This window comes from Tupaia chinensis, unplaced genomic scaffold, assembly GCF_000334495.1.
Source record: "Tupaia chinensis unplaced genomic scaffold, TupChi_1.0 Scaffold138407_1, whole genome shotgun sequence".
NCBI classification, from domain to species: Eukaryota; Metazoa; Chordata; class Mammalia; order Scandentia; family Tupaiidae; genus Tupaia; species Tupaia belangeri.
The window spans coordinates 1,582,599-1,603,703 of NW_006198305.1; the positions used below are offsets into that span (position 1 = coordinate 1,582,599).

The 21,105-nt window shown below is 40.4% G+C and overlaps 1 protein-coding gene and 1 pseudogene across 1 annotated transcript in view; one reads left to right on the plus strand and one right to left on the minus strand.

Annotated features, from left to right (window-relative positions):
• The window catches only part of DPY19L4 (dpy-19 like 4), an 81,579-nt gene that overhangs the window by 29,898 nt on the left and 30,576 nt on the right, over window positions 1–21,105 (plus strand). The window contains exons 7-12 of the mRNA XM_006161317.3: window positions 5,082–5,205; window positions 9,946–10,080; window positions 13,150–13,281; window positions 13,377–13,475; window positions 14,941–15,014; window positions 19,302–19,460. Of these exons, the coding sequence (XP_006161379.1) occupies window positions 5,082–5,205; window positions 9,946–10,080; window positions 13,150–13,281; window positions 13,377–13,475; window positions 14,941–15,014; window positions 19,302–19,460 (723 nt within the window). The remainder of the gene's footprint in view (window positions 1–5,081; window positions 5,206–9,945; window positions 10,081–13,149; window positions 13,282–13,376; window positions 13,476–14,940; window positions 15,015–19,301; window positions 19,461–21,105) is intronic.
• Window positions 16,626–17,297, minus strand: LOC102491672 (cytosolic iron-sulfur assembly component 2A-like; annotated as a pseudogene).

Genomic DNA, 21,105 nt, shown 5'->3' on the forward strand with positions numbered 1-21,105 from the left:
CTCAGGATTTTGAGCACGCACACACACGTGCCCGGCATTAATTTAATCCACCAGATCCTATACTTGTGGTCAGCTACGTGGGAGTCCAGCGATGTAACCATTATCCCATCTGCTGGTCCCTGTTCTGTTTTGAGTACTTAAAACCCTGACATGATCTTGGTACTCTGGTCCATCCCCAGCTTCAGCTGGCTTGGGTCATGGGCACATGTGTGCCTGAGGTTTAGAGAGGTTTGCAGGTGTGAACCAGCAACTACCCTCTATGGGTCAGCCTGGCAGAACATCATGTTTGACTGTTGTACCACCGACTGGCCTCACTTTGGGTCTTTCTTGTTCTGTTGATTCATACAGTTGCCCCTGGTTATCCATGATGAATTGGTTCCTCAAATCAGCTATTGTTTTAGATTTTTAAAATTTTTACTTGTTCCTTCTGTAATGTTCCTACTTGCCCCTCCCCCCCACCTCTTTTTATTTAGGTTTTTGCCATAGAGTGCATATGATTGCTGGAGAGAGAGGGAAAGTAAGAAATCAGCCCTCACCCCGGGGAGAGGGTTGGCCACACCACAGTCCCTTTTCTCCTCCATTCTCTACTCTGGATTTTGGGCACATACACACACACACACACCCAGTGTAAATGTCAAGTCACCAGGCCCAGAACTCAAACTGCAGTCAGCCATGTGGAAGTTCAGTGCTTTAACTATCATGCCACCTGCTGGCCTCTAGAATCAGTTTTTTAATTTTTTTTTTTTTTAAGCTTGCTTGGGTCCAGCAGGTGGCATGGAAGTTAAGGAGGCTAGATTTCACATAGCCGACTCCATGGTTTGAGTCCTGGCCCTGGTGGTTTGAAATTAATCCTGAGAGGAGAATGGAGGAGAAGGGATTGTGGTGTTGCTATCCCTCCTGGGGAGTGATTTTTCACTTTTCCTCTCTCTCTGTTGGTCTCTCTCTGTCTCATGCACCCTATAAAAAAAAAAATAGCTTGCTTGAATTTTGATAAACATATCATATAATTTATAGATTAAATTGGAGAGAACAGACATATTAATAATATTAAATCCTCTATTGCATGATGTATATCTCCCCCATATACATGGGACTTCTTTGCTTTCTTTCAACATATTGTAGATTTTGGTGTAGAGGACTTATACACCAAAGGTTTTTGTTCTTTTTGATGCTATTATAAATGTCAGTTATAGTGTTCATTGACAGTATATAGAAAAACAGTTGATTTGGGGCCAGCTGATGGTGTGGTAATTAAGGCGCCTGTATACCACATGGTTCTAGTCCCAGACCCAGGTGGGTAAATATGTGCCCAATATCCCAGCAGGAGGGAGAAATGGAGAAGAGATTGTGGGGGACCAGTCCCCATGGAGGATGTTTTCTCACTTTCCCATTCTCTTTTATTCATCTAGTTCAACACATACTGTGGCAAAATTAAAAAAAAAAAAAGAAAGATAATGATTATTAAAACTGTTGTACATATCAATACAAGTAAAAATGTTGAAGTGCTATTTTTTAAAAAAAATTATTCATTCATTTTAATTTGACCAGAGAGAGAGGGAAAATGAGAAAAGAAGCCACCAGGGCCAGGACAGGAACCTTGATTAGCCAAGTGGGAGTGTCCAGCACATTAACCATCATGCCACCTGCTGGCCCCAAAGTGCAATTTTTTTTTACCATGTTCTTATTTCTTTTTTCCTAGAAAATTTGTTTGTCTTGTTTTGCTTAGCTAGTAATTTTTTTTTTTTTTGAGAAGTTTTTGCTATAGGGCGCGTGCGCTCACCAGACAGACAGAGAGAGACATAGAGACAGAAAGCGAGAAATCACCCCTCAGGGGGGATGGTCACACCGCAATCCTTTCTCCTCTGTTTTCCTCTTGGGATCTTGGGCACGCACACACACGTGCCCGGTGTGAGTTTTAAGCCACTGGGTCTGGGACGCGAATCGTGGTCGACTACGTGGGAGTCCAGCAACATAGCCATTACGCTAACTGCTGGTTCCCTAGCTAGTAAATTGTTGTGCTAGACAGCAGAAGGGTCAAGATGTAAATTTGAAGACCAGAGAAGGCCATAGGTGACTTGAGATATAAAAGTACATTGTGCTGCACTGAGAAGAAATAAAAGTTCTGATGGGGTGGGTAAAGGGTGAATGAAACAGAAATTGGCAGGAGAATAGAAAGAGTATTATTCACACTTAACTGAGAATCAGGAAAACAGATGAGGAAAGAGGATGTTTCATATTTATTAAATATGCTGTGTACTATTATTTCTTCTTAACTGCTTTCTTAAAAATGTTTTATTTGGAATCAGCAGATGGCGTAGCAGTTATGTCACATGGCCCACAATGGTTCACGACTAGGTGGTTTGACAATCATGCAGGGCGCATGTGCGTGTGTGCCCAAGATCCTGGGAGGAGAATGGAGGAGAAGGGATTGTGGCGTGGCCATCTTCCCTAGGAGTGATTTCTCATTTCCCTCTCACTGTCTCTCCTTCTCACTGGCGAGCACATATGTCCTAAGGCAAAAACCTCTGGGGGGGGTGGGGGGACCTTTTATTCATCAATTTTTATGGCTTTTTGTAGTTACGGTTTGTTTCTTTTGGCTCTGATGTTATGCTGAGCTTGGATTTATTGTGAGGCTGGATTTATTGTTATTGCAACTATAGTTTCTTGGCCCATATTATTATTATTTTTAAGGAATTATTTAAATTTATTTATTCATTCATTCATTCATTTAAACTTAATCGGAAAGGGACAGAACGAGAGAGAGAGAGGGAGGGAAAGTGAGAGAGCAACCTGCTAGGTCCGGGACTAGAGTTGGCCAGGTTGGAGTCCAGCACCTTTAACCACCGTGCCACCTTTTGGCCCTGGGACATATTATTTTTAATTTTTATTATTTGCAAACAGCTCAGTGGGTCATGATTGGAAGCACACTTTACTAACTTTGAAACCGGTATGCAAGAGTGTGTCATTTGGCTATTGAGTGCAGTAGATTATATGCAGGCATGCCTGTCCCTATATTTTAGAAAAGTTGTGAAGCAATTTTCATAAATTAATAAAAAAAATTAACACCTTTTGTTTTTGTGGGAAAATAGTCTTTGAGTTTAAGAGAGCCAGATTTAATGATTGTTGGGAAGGTAATCCCCTTGTGGTACAAGAATATGTATAGGACACAGCAAGCTGTCAGTGAAACCTGTGGAGAAAGTTAGGAGGGGCCTACAAAGACATTTCCATGTTGGCGTTTCTGGGAATCAAGATTATTGTCACATAAAAGACTATGTGATTTTGGGATCAGCAGGTGGTGTGGTAGTTAGGGTGACTGAACTCCCACGTGACCAATGAGGTGACTGGTGACTTGCTTTCTCACTTTTCCTTTTCTCTCTGGTCAACTTCCAGGAAATAAAATAAAGACAATGAAGAACACTAAAAAAAAAAAAAAAAAAAAAAAAAAAACCCTATAAAATTTTAATTCTGGGGAACTTGCTGACTGAAAAGATGATTAGACTAGATAGCAGAAGTTATGCATTATGCCAGTTGTGCCACTTGCTAGCTGTTGAATACATGACCGTGACGGAGTCATATCACAGCTCTGAGCTTCCTATTTCTCTTGTAAAGAGGACTGAGAACTTTGGATCTGCCAGGCTCTCATTATGTCGTACAGATTGTGCTCAAGACAGGATGGCTATCTGGTTAAGGGAAGAGAAGGTTGGGGCTGACATCCAGGCTATTCTGTGTGACAAGCTGTATGTCTTAGCGTGGGTCTGTGCATCCAAGCAGACATACCTTTTTTCCCCTTTCTCTCTTCTTTTTAAAGAATTATTTATTTATTATTATTTTATTTTTATTTAAAAATTTGCTACAAGGCACATGCATTCACCAGATACAGACAGAGAGAGAGAAAGTGAGAAAGCAAGTCACCAGGTCTGGGACTTCAACCATGGTCAACCATGTGGGAGTCCACCGCCTCAACCACCATACCACCTGCTGGCCCTTTTCCTCCTTTTTTTTTTTTTTTTTTTTTTTAGAGAAATTTTTGCTTATAGGGTGTGTGCATTTGCCAGTGACAGAGAGAGAGACAGACAGACAGACAGACAGACAGAGAGAAGGTGAGAAATCATCCTCCATGGGACGAGCAGATGGCATAGCAGCTATATCACTGTATTCCCAAATGGCTGACTGTGGTTCAAGTACCAGTCCTGGAGCTTGAAAATCATGACAGGCTTGTGTGTGGACCCCCCTAGGGGGGTGATTTCTCACTTTCCTTCTCACTGTATCTGTCTCTCTTTCCCCAGCAAGTGTACATGCCGTAAGACAATAAAGAAAGCCTTTTTATTTTTTTATTTTTTGAGAGGTTTTTGTTACAGGGCATGTGCACTTGCCAGAAAGACAGAGAGAGACAGAGAGATAGAAAGCGAGAAATCACCCTCAGGGGGAATGGCCATGCTGCAATCCCTTCTCCTCCATTCTCCTCTCGGGATCTTGGGCATGCATGTACACGTGCCCAGCGTTAGTTTAAGCTGCCAGGTCTGGGACTCGAACCATGGTCGACTACATGGGAGTCCAGCAACATAACCATTATGCCAACACATAGCCATTACACCAACTGCTGGTCCCAAAAAGCCTCTTAAAAAAAAAAAAAGAAAAAAAGAATTTACCCTCCAGAGGGTTTGACCACACTGAAATTCCTTCTCCATTTTCCTCTGGGGATTTGAGCCACACATGCACACACGCCTGGCTTGAGTTTCTAGTCACTGGGTCTGAGGCTTGAGCCACAGTAGGCCATGTGGGAGTCTTACTGCCTTAACCACTGTGCCACCTCCTGGCTCTGGCACACCTTTTTCAAATTCTCACAGAGGCCCATCTATTTGCCAGGGAGTGCACAGCAGCACTGCGTCTTCCAGTGTGGGGAGTAGAGATGAGACACCATTAATTTGCTCAGAGACGCGATATGGGCAGTGGTGGATTTGTCTGTCTTCCCTGCAGGACTGTGATAGAGAACAATGAAATGCATGCGAAAGTGCTTCAAAAATACAGTGTTACAGAAATGTAATGTCTTGCTTTTGCTGTTCATTTGTGGTTTATTTTAGGGTAGATACAACAAGAATCGAATACTCCATTCCTTTAAGAGAAAACTGGGCACTACCGTATTTTGCATGCCAAGTTGCTGCACTTACAGGCTATTTAAAAAGCAACTTAAATACTTATGCAGAGGTAAGGCACAAGTCTGTTTTGTCTATCACAGTTAATTTTGGTGTATTGTAACTGTGGTACATAATTTAAAGCTAGTCATACTGAGTTAAGTCATAGTCAGTGAAGCCTGGTCACTACATAATAAAGGATAGTTAGGTAATTTTCTTATAGCTCTGTTATTCTGTACTCTGATCAACAATAAATTTTTTAAAAGGAATTATTTATTTTATTCTATTTGTTATTATTATTATTTTTTTTGGGGGGGGAGATTTTGTTATATGGTGTGTGTGCTTGCCCGAGAGACAGAAAGAAAGAAATCACCCCCCAGGGGGGAGTGCCACACTGCAATCCCCTCTCCATTCTCCTCTTAGGATTTTGGGCACACATGTACATGTTCCTGGTGTGAGTTTTAAGTTGCCAGGTCCAGGACTCAAACTGCGACCATATGAGAGTCCAGCAACATAACCATTATGCCATCTACTGGTCCCACTATTATGTTTTTAATTTGACCAGAGAGAGAGACAGAGAGAGAGAGAAAGGAAAAGCAAGAAAGTAAGTCACCAGGTCTGGTACTCCATGTGTAAGTCCAGTGCCTTAACTACCATACCACTTGCCAGCCCTGACAGCAGTGTTGGCTTTGATGTTACTGCTACATAGTCTCTGTTCACGCTCCTGTTTTCTGTGACTAAGGTTTAGGTAGATTAGTGAATGTTTCTGTATACTTTCAGACATTTAGATTCTTTGTTGTTTGTGTTGCCACAAACCCTGTTGGTAGTTAGGTGAAGCCTGTAGAGTCTGACTCAGAATAATGTGTGTGTGTGTTTTTTTTTTCTTTTTTTAAAAATTTACGTATTTGATGAGTGAGCAAAAGTGACAGAAAGACAAAGAGAGGCACTCCAAATAGGGTCCTCACACCACCTGACCTACATCATGGGAACATGCATGTGTGGGGAGTGTTCAGGGAGGTCCCGGGACATTAACCCAGAAGCTTTCCCTGTGTGTGTCTAGTCATATTACCATTGCAGCTCTGCCTGCTCCCCTTCAGAACAGTGATTTTAAGTGCATTACAAACAACTAAATGTGATAACAGGGGCAACCAATTACATAGAAATGGCTGAAAGGAGGCAATCCCTTGATATTCTGACTATCTTGGGTTAAGAATTCCAGGCTAGAAAGAGACCAGAGAAACCAAAGAAGGGCTTCTGTTAAAACATGGCTGTCTCCACAACAGGATGCTCTTAGTTTTTTGAGATTCATAAAAGGAACTGTTCTTTTTTTTTTTTTTAATAATTATTTTCAATTTTTTATTTATTCATTCATCTATTTTTAAAATTTGACCAGAAAGAGACAGAGGATGAGAGTGAAGGAGAGAGGAAGTGAGAAAGCAAGCTACCAGATTCAGGACTCGAACCCTGGTCAGCCATGTGGGAGTGTTCAGTACCTTAACCACCACGCCACCTGCTGGTCCCAGGAACTGTTCTTATTTCAGTGGTGAAAAAAATGTCTTGAGCATAGCAGATTTTAATTTTTGTAACTCTTAATTTTTCTTCTTTACATAAAATAACATGAGCACGTTTTAGATTTGTATTTTCTTCTTTGTTGTATTTGTAGAAAAAACTTTCTAAGCAAGGATATTTTTTACAACAGTCAGGGAGTCTATAATTCAGTGTTTTCATATTAAGCTCTGCAGCTGTCTCCTGTTCTTCAATATTTGAATGGAAGAGTTCAGTATAGCCAAAGCAACTGCCTTAACTTCTTTATATTTATTTTTATTTTAAACTAAAATTAAATTTCTTTTGCCTAAAATAGGGCTAATTAACTGTTTCTTTTTTTCTGTTTTTTTTTTTTTTTTGGAGAGGTTTTCGCTATAGGGCACGTGTGCTCGCCAGAAAGAGAAAGACAGAGAGACAGAAAGCAAGAAATCACCCCTCCAGGGGGGATGGCCACGCCGCAATCCCTTCTCCTCCGTTCTTCTCTCAGAATCTTGGGCACGCATGCACACGCACCCGGCATGAGTTTAAGCTGCTGGATCCGGGACGCGAACCACGGTCAACTACATGGGAGTCCAGCGACAGCCATTACGCTAACTGCTGGTTCTCTGGTTTCTTTTTTTAATCATATGTATGGACAACCATCACTGTGATCAAGATACAGGACAATTCTGTCACTCCCAAGAAATGCCCTCATGTTACCTTTGATAGTCACATCCTTCCCCCAGCCCTGACTTGTGGTTACTACTGATCTGTTCTCTATCACTATGTAAGTGGAATCATATAGTAACCCTTCAAGATTGCTTTGTTCACATCCTGATGTCTGTGATGTCATCTGAGTTGCTGCATGTATCAATACTTTGACCTTGCCATCTATGAGTAATATTCTAGCAACTTTTAACTTTAATTTAATTTTCTTTTTAAAGGGTTTTACCATTGGGTATGTGCACTTACCAGAGAGGGAAAGTGAGAAATATCCCCTGGGGGGATAACCGTGTCACAGTCCCTTTTCCTTCATTCTCCTCTCAGAATTTTGGGCACACATGCGCATGTGCCTGGTATGGTTTTCAAGTCGTCAGGTGTGGGGCTCAAACCATAGTTGGCCATGTAAGAGTCCAGTGCCTTAACCACTATGCCATCTGCAGGCCCACAACATGCATTTTTTAAAATTTTAATTATTCATTCATTCATTTTTAATTTGACAGAGAGAGAGACACAGAGAGAGAGAGAAAGAGGGGAAGTGAGAAAGGAAGCCCCCAGGCTGGGACTTGAACCATGGTCAGCCATGTGGGAGTGTCCAGTGCCTTAACCACCATGCTACCTGCTGGTCCCCACAACATGTATTTTTAAAATTACATATTTTATACTTTGCTTTCATTTTTGAGACTCCACCTTGTAGTCTCAGTCACGTTAGGATATCCAAGCCTAGATCTTCTGTGCAGTCATCCAGAGGCATCTGTGCTTGATTACTGAACCTGTTTGATATGTCCCTTAAATCATTTGTGTAACAATTATACTGCAGGACAGTGAAAGTAAAGTTGTGAGCAAGGTAAGGGGGATGGATAGGGCTCCACAGAACTTTGAAAATGTTCAGGGAAAGGAAAAACTTAGCTGATTTTCCAGTCTGTGTTTAACATATGTAGGCTTATCTTTAAGACTTAGAGTAGTTTAAGAATAAACCCTTAGGGGGGGGCTGGCAGGTGGCATGTTGTTTAAGACACGTGACTGTCACAGGCCGACCGCAATTTGAGTTCCATACCTTGTAACTTGCTCTCTTTCTCTTTCTCTCTCTCCTCCCCTCCCCATCTCTGTCTGGTCAAATTGAAGAAGAACAATAATAAATAAAATTACATGAATAATTCTTTAAAAATATTTTTTAAAGAAGAATGAACTCTTGGAATTAGTAGTTTGTTTTATTACGTTGTAATTTTTCCCCAGGATCTCAAAGTAATTAAACCTTCATTGAGTTCTGATACTGGTTTCTCTAGGGTTGGTGGGTTCAGGCCTTATTATTTATTATTTATTATAGTTCTGGTTGTTCCACACTGGAAGATTTCCAGAACCCTTGCCCTATTTGCAGCTGGTGCTGTTTGATCAACCTGTGGAATTTTACCATCTGTTCCATTTTGTTCTCTGATCTTAATCTTACCCAGGATGCTAGGAAATTCTTTTATCTGCTAATGGCTGAGGTATTTCTGATTATAGAGTTTATCATCGAACATAGTCAACTGAATATGAAAGACTGAGTTTTAGAAAACAGAGTTCTTAGATTTCTTGACCTGACCTTTACTTTCCTTCTCCTTTATTGTTCTTATTCAAACGAGGTGGTTGGACACTACAGCTAGAAGAGGAATTGGTACTAAAAAAGTAGATCTGCACAGGAAGGAGAGACCATTGTTGGACATCTGCCGTGGGTCAGTGGATTTGTCACAGGCGTGGTTGCGCACTTAGGAGAGGACATTTAGAAGGACAGAATTGGTTTTAGCCGGGCATATTTAGGCAAGGGCAGAGAAATCCTGTGCTTAGTGTTTAGTAGAGGAAAACAGCTGAGAGTTTATGTGGTTGACAGTACACACACTAGGGACGGGAAAGCCACCCTTTTGTTGAGACAGAATGATAAAAGCAAAGGTCCAGGCTGTGGAATAGACTGAGACAAAAACAGTCTGTTTAAATTGAAGTGCTTAATATGAAGCACCATGAAAGTGAAAATGTTTTGGGGGCAAAAAGAGTTGAGTTACTTCCTCATAACAGAAGCACACCAGCCGAGTCTAGTAAAAGCCACCATTTTCTTATGCTTATTTCTTTACTACTTGGAAAAATGTAAGAAAATCATACTGAGTTTTCTTTTTTTTCCTTTGTCTTCCTGAAGTTCTCTGTATGATGTTGAATACCACAGGAAAATTGGTTGATTTCTCTCTAGATGTCTTAAGATCTTACTGCTGTTAGAAGGATTTAATAATAACTATGCAGGGCCAGCAGGTGGCATGGGAGTTAAGGTACTGGACTCCCATGTGGTGGACCACAGTTCAAGTCCTGAATCTGGCTTGCTTTCTCTCTCTACCTTTCTCTCTCTGTCTCTGGTCAAAATTAAAAAGTAAATAAGTAAAATAATTAATCATTTAAAAAATTATTATTATTTTATTTTAAAACTAAGTTTTAAGAGTTAAAAAGTTTAAATTTGAACCAATAACAGAAGTGGGCCTTTGAGATAACCTCATTTTTATAGGAATAACACTATTGATACTTAGTTTCTTTCTTTTGTTTTCCCTAGAGGTTTTGCTACTTGTTGATGAGTGCTTCAACTTACACATTTATGATGATGTGGGAGTATAGCCACTATCTCCTGTTTCTTCAAGCAATATCTCTGTTCTTGCTAGATGTCTTTTCACTGGAGCAAAGTGACAAGGTATTACATTATTTTCAAATCATATTAAATCCAGAGACTATTTTATAATGTTACATCTCTTTTCCTTTATTCCATATGCTATTCAGATGGTTCAGAACCCTGAGTACCAAATTAATTTTATTTGATCACAGATGATTTTTTTTTTTTTTTGGAAAGGTTTTCGCTATAGGGTGCGTGCACTCGCCAGGTAGACAGAGATGGACAGAGAGACAGAAAGCTAGAAATCACCCCCCGGGGGGATGGCCACACCGCAATCCCTTCTCCTCCAGTCTCCTCTTAGGGTGCCCCTTGGGCATGCATGCACACGTGCCCGGCATGAGTTTTAAGCTACTATGTCTGGGATGTGAACCACAGTCGACTACGTGGGAGTCCAGTGACAGCCATTACGCTAACTGCTGGTCCCTTTTTTTTTAAGAGAGATTTTTGCCAAATGGTGCATGTGCTTGCAAGAGAGACAGAGACAGAAAGTGAGAAGTCATCCCCTACAGGGGATGGCCACACCACAGTCCCTTCTCCTCTATTCTCCTCTTGGGATTTTGGGCATACACACACACACACACACACACACACATACACACACACACACACACACACACACACACACACCCCTAGCATGAGTTTTAAGCTGCTGAATCCAGGATTCATACTGTGGTTGACTACATGAGAGTCCAGCAGTGTAAGCATTACACCATCTGCTGGTCCCAAACAGAGAAGATTTAACAAAAAGGATTACTTTTTTAAATAGATAACTCTTTTTAAATTTTATTTATTATTATTATTATTATTATTTTGCTATAGGGCACATGTGCTCACCAGAGTGAGACAGAGAGAAAGTGAGGAGAAAAGCTACCAGATCCGACTTGAACTGTGGTCAGGCATACAGGTATCCAGTGCCTTAACCACTATGCCACCTGCTGGTCCCATTGTGCCCTTTTTTGGAAAGTAGTCTTGACCTCTTAAGGATTTTTTTTCTTTCTTTCTTTCCTTTGTTTTTGTGTTTCCTCTGCCTTCAGTTTTTCCCCTTAACTAATGCTGTTTTGTCTTAGTTTTCCCTTTGCAAAATTAATTAATTTCATAGTATATTAAATTATGGGGCACCTGAGTGCCAGCAGGTGGCGTGGTGGTTAAGGTGCTAGACTTCCACATGGCCAGTCAAGGTTCAAATTCTGGACGTGGTGGCTTGAAAAATCAACCTGGCTGTATGTGCACATGTGGCCGGAATCCCTGGAGGAAATTGGAGGAGAAGGGATTGCGGTGGTGTCACCCCCCCGAGAAGTGATTTCTCACTTTCCTTCTCACTATCTCTCAACTGTCCCCTCTCACTGTCTCTCTTGGAGAGTGCATCAACCCTATGGCAAATATTTTTTTTTTAAAGACATTTTTACTTTAGTGCTTGTGTGCTTGCCAGAGAGACCGAAAGCAAGAAATCACTCCCCAGGAGGGATGGCCACACCATAATCCCTTCTCTATTCTCCTCTCAGGATCTTGGGCACGCACGCTACATGCCCGACATGAGTTTTAAGCTGCTGGGTCTGGGACTTGAACTGCAGGCAACTACATGAGCGTCCAGCAACATAACCATTATGTCATTTGCTAGTCCCTGGCAAAAACTTGAAAAAAAATTTACACTATTTAATTTTAGGAAAGAGTAACTATTAATACATAAAACTTCTTGGGAGATCTTTTACTAGGACATTGAATTTACCTTTCTTATATTCATTGTTATTTTGACCAGAATAAAAAATATTTTTCTCTCATGGTACGTTTTTTGGCCTGGTGGCTATATACACTCGACAGAGGGAGACAGAGGCAAAAAATGACAAAACAAGAAAGCAGCCCCCTATTGGGAATAGTCATGCCTTATTCTCTTCTACTCCACCCCTTGTTCCTTTTGGGGTTTTGAGCAGGCATGTACATGTACCTGGCATGTTCCTCAAGCCTCTGGGTCCAGAATTTGAACCACCTGGTCTGCCATGTGAGCTCTAGCTGCCTTAACTACCAGGCCACAATTTTTTCATAATATGTGTTTTCTAGAATTACTTTTTGAAGATCACCTTCTGCCTTCCCCCATTTTTACTGGTTACGTTTTGGCAATTCCTGCTTGGACTATGACTTTATTTATGCAATTTGTAGTTGCATGCATAAGTTTTAATAACAGACCAAATCAAGTGAATTAAAGTCAGAGCTTGGGGGCTGGCAGGTGGCGTGGTGGTTAAAGGTGCTGGACTCCCACATGGTTGACTGCAATTCAAGTCCTGAACCTGGTGGCTTGCTTTCTCACTTTCCTTCTCTCTCTCTCTGTCTGTCTGTCTGATCAAACTGGAAAATAATAATAAATAAAGTTAAATAAACTAACTAACTAACTAAATAAATAAAGTCAGAGCTTGGGACTAAAAGTTTTTTTGTCTGATTTAGACATGATTTTCAAAGCACTTTACTGGGCTGGCAGGTGGTATGGAGGTTAGGTATTGGATTATCAAATGGCCAACTCCACGGTTTGAGTCCCTGACCCAGTCAGTGGCTTGATAGTCACAGCAGGCATGTGTGTGTGTGTGTGTTTGTCTAAAATTCCAAGAGGAAAAGGGATTGTGGCATATCCCCCCAAGATGATTTCTCACGTTCCCTCTCTGTTTTTCTCCAGTAAGCATGCACACCCTGTAGCAGAACCTGGGAAAAAGCACTTTATTTTACCTCCACAGTTTTAAGAATAAAGTGATAAATTCAGTATATATCATGATATTACAAATACAGAATGCACATCTATAGGATTACCCCTTAAATTATATTAAGAGTATTACTGTATTGTTATTATACGAACTGTTGGGTGGTGTGGTGGTTAAGGCACTAGACTCCCACCTAACTGATCACAGTTTGAGTCCTGAACTTGGTGGCTTGCTTTCTCACTCTCCCTCTTGCTTGCTCTCTGTCTTTCGCTGGTCAAACTGAAGAATGGTAATAATAAAATAAAAATAGTTATAAAAAAAGTATTACTGTATTATTATAGTCAAAACTGTCTTAGAGCTGATGAAAAATATATAATCAAGTTTTTTTCTCATTTTGTTTCCACAGGTTCATGAAGTGTATAAAATTTATATATTTTCTCTTTTTCTTGGATATTTACTGCAGTTTGAGAATCCAGCTTTATTGGTATCTCCTTTATTAAGTTTAGTAGCAGCCTTAATGTTTGCTAAGTGCCTTCAGGTAGGTAGAATTCCTGTTTTGTTAATCATGGTATTGATTTTGGAATTGTTAATATTTTATACCTCACTTTGTTTATGCTGCTTTTTTCCCCACAGCTGAATGTGAAGAAAGGAACTTTTATAGCTAAAATAATAAAAGTGATTAATTTTTACTTGGTGTGTACCCTAACAGTGACTTTGAATATTATAATAAAGGTAAGTAACTGTCTGAAATTTATGTAATAAAACAGATTGAAAAATGAAATCAGTGGATTAGATTTTTTAAGAATTATTTTTAATTTTAGATAAATATATATATATAAATCTTTAAAAAAGAATTATTTTATATTTAACTTTACTTACTTACTTATTTATTTAAATTTGACCAAATAGGGACAGAGTGAGATAGACAAAGAGAGAGAGGGAAAGTGAAAAAGCAAGCCGCCAAGTCTGGGATTCAAACTGCGGTTGGCCACATGGGAGTCCAGTCCCCTTAAACACAATGCCACCTGCTGGCCCTGGATTAGATTTAATGAGGATAATGAGATAGCAAGATATAGACTTTGTACAGTAGAAATTTGAGATCATGACTGGCATATTGGATAAGAAAAGAGAATTCTGATTTCTTTTAACGGATTATTGTTATTTAATTTTATTCATCATCATTTTAAAAATTTGACCAGAGAGAGACAGAGAGTGGGAAAGTGAGAAAGCAAGCCACCAGGTCTGGGGCTCGAACCACAGGCAACCATGTGGGAGTCCAGTGCCTTAGTTACCTTGCCACCTGCTGACCCCCTGATTTTTTTTCTTTATATATAAAATATAAAAGGAAATACACTTTGTTTTTCATTTAATATAAAATGTCAGGTCAGGGACCAGCAGATAGGGTGGTGGTTAAAGTGCTGGACTCCCACATGGCTGACCATGATTCAGTCCTGGATCTAGCAACTTGAAAATCATGCTGGATATGTATGCCTGCATGCCTAAGATCCTGAGAAGAGAATGGAGGTGAGGGGATTGCAGCATGGCTATCTCCCCTGGGGAATGATTTCTTTCTTACCTTCTCGCTGCCTTTCTGGTGAGCACACACATCCTGTGGCAAAAACCTAAGAGACTAAAGAAAATTTTAAAATAAAATATTAGGCCAGCAGGCAATCTGGTGGTTAAGGCTGCTGAATTTCACATACCTGATCATGTGAATCAGGTCCTGGACCTAACAGCTTCTAAAACATACTGAACATGTGCTAAATGCCCAAATTCCCAAAGAGAGAGAGATGGAGAGAGGAGATTGTGGTATGCCTATTCCCCATGAGGAGTTCTTTCTCACCTCTCTGGTGAGTGCACATGCCCTCTGGCAAATTAAAAAAAAAAAAAAGTCATCCTTATCCAGTTAACATTAAGTGATATGTGAAATAAACTGAAAACACTTACTAACAGTCTTCAGAAGAGTTGGTGAATTACTTAGGCCATATGTGGTAAGGTTGAAAACCTCATCGTAGGTTTATATGTAAGCATAGGTAAAGTGATTGACAAATCTCATTGCTTTTTCATAATTATACCATGTTTTATTAATATTTTTGTTTTGTCATCTTGTTATCTTTTCTTTATTATTGGAAAAAGCACTTTGCTGGAAGCCCTTTGCATAGCTAATATTTGTTTAACTAGTATTTTTTTTTCCTAGATGTTTGTCCCTCATAAAGAAAATGGGCACATGCTGAAATTCCTTGAAGTAAAATTTGGGTTGAATGTAACTAAGTAAGTTTTAGATTATGTAAATTTACCTAAATCTATACCATTCAGAAGATAAAGTACAAAAATACTCAATGTAGGGGAGTGTATATTTTTTGGGTCATTGGAAAAATCATGATGCATGTTTGCCTAGAAAAATGTATCATGACTTTTTGATGACCCAGTAATTACATACCACTCTAAAATGATTGATTTTGGATATTACAGTATCTAAAAGAAATATGACATTAATATTTTTAAAAAATATATCTGAGATGGGGCCAGCAGGTGGCATGGTGGTTGAGAGCGCTGGACTGCCACATGGCCAACTGTGGTTCAAATCCTGAGCCTAGTGACTTGCTTTCTCACTTTCTCTCACTCTCTCATTCTGTCTCACTCTGGTCAAATTGAAAGAAATAAATGGATAAATAAAGTTAATAATAAAAATAATTAAAATATATATATATCTCAGAGCAGGCAACGGCATGGTGGTTAAGAAGGCTGAATTCAGGGGGCCCACAGGTGGCGTGGTGGCTAAGGCCGCTGGACTCTCATGTGATCAACTACAGTTCCAGTCCCAGACCTGGTGGCTTTCTTTCTCATTTTTCCTCTGTCGCTCGCTCTGTTCCTCTTTGGTCAAATTAAAATAAGTCAATGAATAAAGTTAAATAAAATAATAATAATTTTTTTTGAGAGATTTTTTTTGCTATAGGGCGCGTGCGCTCTTCAGACAGACAGAGAGAGACACAGAGACAGAAAGCAAGAAATCACCCCCCAGAGGGGATGGTCACGCCGCAATCCCTTCTCCTCCATTCTCCTCTCGGGATCTTGGGCACACACGCACATGCGCCCGGCCTGAGTTTTAAGTCACCAGGTCCAGGACGCGAACTGTGGTCGACTACATGGGAGTCCAGCGACATAGCCATTACACTAATTGCTGGTTCCCTATAAAATAATTATTTAAATAAAAAATAAAGGAGGCTGGGTTCTACATGGCTAATGGCACAATTTGAGTCCCAGAACCGCTATTTGAAAAACATGCCGGACATGAATGCATGTTTGCTCAAAACCCCAGCAGAAGAAGAGTCAGTAACCCTGCCCCCCAGAAAGTGTCTTTTCACTTTCTTGTTCTGTCTTTCTCTCAATCCCCATGTCAAGTGCAGGCACCCTATAACAAATATAAAAAATAGATCTCATTTAAATCTTATAAATATAATGAACTTTACTAGATTAGAGTAGTTTAAGGCTGCCTTATCCCATGATGAGAAATAATGATACAACCTAAGATCAGAATAAATATTTTGAGGGAGCCAGCAGTTGGCGTAATGGCTATGTCACTGGACTCCCACGTAGTCAACCGCAGTTCGCGTCCTGGACCCGGTGGCTTAAAACTCCTGACAGGCGCGTGTGCGTGCGTGCCCAAGATCCTGAGGGGAGAATGGAGGAGAAGGGATTGTGGTGTGGCCATCCCCCCTGGGGGATGATTTCTCGCTTTCTGTCTCTCTGTCTCTCTCTGGCAAGTGCACTCACCCTATAGTAAAAAAACCTCTTCAAAAAAAAAAAATGAGTCTTTGACATTTTACAAAGAATCTAAACAAATATTATCAGAAGATTAAAAAGCAGCTCTTAAGACAGCTATTAGTCAGGCTCAAGGACACACTGTTATAAAGTTTTCCTGTAAGTTACTGTTCTCCATTGCGGCTGCTACTCGCTCTTTGTCGTTTATCTGCCTGTTGATATCTTCTTCTGTTGAGTGAGTTCCTTCAGAAATGTAGATTTTCAGCTTATGTTTAAACGGTAAACACTGCTGAAGTTTTACTCTTTTTAACACTATTTTTAGAAAGATTTATTTTATTTAATTTTACCTATCCATTCATTTATTTTAATTTGACCAGAGAGAGAAGGAAAGTGAGAAAGCAAGCTACTAGGTCCAGTACTTGAACTTTGGTCAGCCATGTGGGAGTGTCCAGCACCTTAACCACCATGCCACCTGTTGGTCCCCTGAAGTTTTTTTCTTAAGCACAGCCCAATAAGAGTCACCAAAGAGCAATGAGGTACTGTTGGCATGAACCTGATAATGACCATGCAGTTATCCTCATGTATCTACTGAACCTCCATGCAACTTTCCATTACCAGTTCTTCTAAAGTATTGGGCTTTTCAGGGTCCCAGATAGTTCGAATCAAATCATAAACCTCTAGTGCTTTCTCTTCCATGATCCAGGGCTGTCAGGCAGCTCCCCACTCAGAGAAGGCCAAGAGCCACAGGACTCTGCTCAGCGTCTGAGCAAGCAGCCCAGACACCCGCTCCATCCTCACACTCCACCATCCCTGGAAATTGTCCCACCTGAGCCACCTGACCAGGCACTGTTGGGAGGTGCCCTCCTTCTCTTTATCTCCCTTCCTCCCTCTATTTCTCTCTCCTCCTCTCTCTTATGCCCATACATATACATCCTCTGGCACACTAAAGTATCAAAAAAGGAGCAGAAGGTGGACAACAAAGTGTTCATTATAGTAAAGACTCTCATCTTGAGGTCATAATAATTAAATCAGAGCTGACAGCTTTTTGTAGCCTAAAGTAATTTTGTGCCTTTATTTTTTTGTTGTTGCTAAATCAGTTTTTGTTTAGTTTGTTTTTAGTTGCCAGAGGGTGTGTGCACTCAACAGACAGAGGCAAACAAATAGAGAAAGAAAGCAAAAGCACCCTCTAATTGGGATGGTCATGGTACAATCCCTTTCCCCTCCAGTCCTCCATCCTGTCAGGATTTGGGGCATGCATGCACATGTGCCCACTGTGTTTTCCAAGCCACTGGGGCTGGAGTTCGAACCATAGTCAGCCATGTGGGTTCTGATTCCCTTAACCACTAGGCTAAGGGGACACCCCTGTTTGTTGTTGAATTTAAAATGAAATAAATGACTTTTATGTACAGATAGTCTATTTGCATAACAGGATATATATTTACCAAAGTATTTCCCTAGTTCTAATATACCTCAGAACCTTATTCCTATTTGCTGTGATTATGTGAGATATTAGGTACTGTGCACAGAATTTCATGTTGTGATATCTCATAGTTTCTGAAGTGTTTGACAAGATTTAAACACTGGAGACTTTTGATGTATGAAACATGTTTTTATTTTGAGAGAGATTTTTGCTGTAGGGTACATGCGCTTTCCAGAGAGACAGAGAGAGAGACAGAGAGAGAGAGAGAGAGCGAAAAATTACCCCCCGGTGGAGATGGCCACACTGCAGTCCTTTCTTTTCCATTCTCCTCTGGGGATTTTGGGTATACATGCACATGTCCCTAGCATGAGTTTCAAGCTACCTGGTCTGAGACTCGAACTATGGTCGACCACATGGGAGTCCAGCACTCAATTACTCCACCCACTGGTCCATAAATCATAATACCTTTGTGGACTAGGATCAAAGGATCATTTGCCTATAAGGTTGGAGCTGTGTCTTTTTCAGGCATGTACATAGACCTGACACATAGCAGGCACTCAGTAAAAATGGTGTAGACTTCCATAAGTGGCTGAATTTGGACTTTCCACTGACTTTTCCCTTAACCCTGGGTGCATTCTAGAATCTTCCAGGATTAAAGACTGCATTCAGCCAGTGTCTATTAGTTAATGTCTTGTATCGCCCCTTTATTCAGCAGGTCAGGTACTAGATTTACACCACAGGATAATATAGTATGTGTTTGGAGGATAAGGCATGGAACTTAAGACCATTGCCCTCTTAGGCTGCCCCCTGATCTGGTGATTAAGGCAGCTAGATCCCACATGGCCGACCCAATGGTTTGAATTGTGGCCCCTGATGGCTTGAAAACCATGTTGGATGCCTGTGAAGCATGCCCCAAATCCTGACAGGATAGAGAAATGGAGAAGGGGTTGTAATGTGACCCCACCCACATGGGGGGTACTTTTACTTCCTAGCCTCCTGTCTCTATTGAGTGTACATGCCCTTTGGCAGTTAAAATGAGAAAAAAAAATACTTTCATTTCTATAGTTTAAAACAGCTGTGATTGGGGCCAGCAAGTAGCATGGTGGTTAAGACACTGGACTCCCATATGGGCGACCATGGTTCAAGTCCCAGACTTAGAAGCTTGAAATTCATACCAAGCACACGTGTGTGCATGCCCAAAATTCTGAAAGGAGAATGGATGAGAAGGGATTGTGGTGTGGTCATTCCACTGAGGGGGGATTTCTCACTTTCTCTCTATGTCTCTCTGGTGAGTGCACACACCCTATGGCAAAAATCTCTTTAAAACAAAACAAAAACAGCTATAATTTTAATATCTTGCTTTTTGTCTTCTATAGGAATTTTACAATGAATTGGCTCCTCTGCCAGGAATCTCTGCAAACTCCATCTCAAGATTTCTTTTTGCGATTGACACAGACTTCTTTGCTACCATTCTATATTTTAGTGTTAACCATTTGTTTTATTTCTATGATGCAGATTCTTTTTAGAAGAATTAAGTAAGTATTTGTGAGGATCAATCACATTACTAACTAACATTTTTTTTTTTTTGAGAGGTTTTTGCTATAAGGCGCATGTGCTTGCCAGACAGAGAGAGAGAGACAGAGAAATAGAAAGCGAGAAATCACCCTCCAGGGGGATGGCCACGCCGCAATCCCTTCTCTTCCATTCTCCTCCCGGGATCTTGGGCACGCATGCACATGCGCCCGGCGTGAGTTTAAGCCACCGGATCAGGGACGCAAACCGCGGTCGACTATGTGGGAGTCCAGCGACATAGCCATTACGCTAACTGCTGGTTCCACTAACATATTTTGAAAATCGCGAACCAACTTGTGACCTGGTGGTTAAGGTGGCTGCATCCTACATTGCTGAATGTGTGATTCACGTGCTGGACATGGTGGCTTGAGAAACGTGCCAGGCACAAGTGTGTACTTGCCCAAAATCCTGTAGGGAGAAAACAGTGGAGGGTAGAGGATTGTGGCGTTACCATGTCCCATGAGGGATGCTTTGTTGTTTTTTCTCTCCCTTTCTATTTCTCTTTGGTGAGCACATATGCCCTCAGGCAAAGTATAAAAAGAAAGTATGAAATACCTTTTTCTTTTCTTTAGTTTTTCTATGTGGTGCATGCGCTCATTGGAGAGAGACATACAGAGACGGAAAGCAAGAAAGCTTCTGCCTTGGTATAATCAATTGAACTTTTGCAGTTTTACTTTTAAACTTTCTAAATTCACTAATTTATTCCAATAATCTCTTAATGTAAGAATAATTTTACTTTACTGAAATTAAATTTGTTTTTAGTTTTTTTTCCTTTTTTTCTTTTTTTTACTATAAGCCACATGCATTTGCCAAAGAGAGACAGAAAAAGACAGGAGAAAAGTGAAAAATTACTCCCCGGGGAGAATGGCCACACCTCTTTCTCTTTTCCTCTGTTTTTCTCCTGGGGTTTTTGGGCTCACGTGCATATGCAAGCATGAGTCTCAAGCCACCAGATCCAAGACTTGAACTGTGGTCAGCTATGTGGGAGTCCAGCACCTTTACTACTTGCTGGCCTCAACCTAATTTTTTTTTTTTTTTACCTTATTTTATTTCAGGTACTTTTGTACATTCAAACACACTATTTAGTTTGCAAAGTGAATATTCCAGCATGTTTACATTTCTCCCCAGTCCAGTTGATAATACTGTAAAGTTATCTTCAACAGATAGTACACATTTTTTTGTCTCATTAATGCTTTGCTTAAAACTTACAGCCTGGAAACTGGTTAGTATTCTGTTCAAATAGTAGGTACATGAACCTATTGATAGCTCAAGACAGGACAGAAACTCTTAAAACCGGATAACAAAGCCTAGAAGAAAAGCAGCATTATTTTAGTCAAAAGTCATAGAATGCTGTTTCACCAGTTCAGTCTCATGTACTTAATCTATCTTCTGTTGTGGTTCGATCTTCCCGATTAAATTCTGGGATATAATATTCAACTCTAGACTTTTCCCCATGATTAAGTTGGTCATTTTCTTAGTTTTTGAATGCTTATTTCTGTGTGACTACATTTAATTTTCCTGACATAGCACTCCCTTGAGAACTTCTTGGAGATCTGGTCTGGTGCTGGTAAATTCTTTTGGGTTTTGTTTATCTGAGACTGTTCTTGT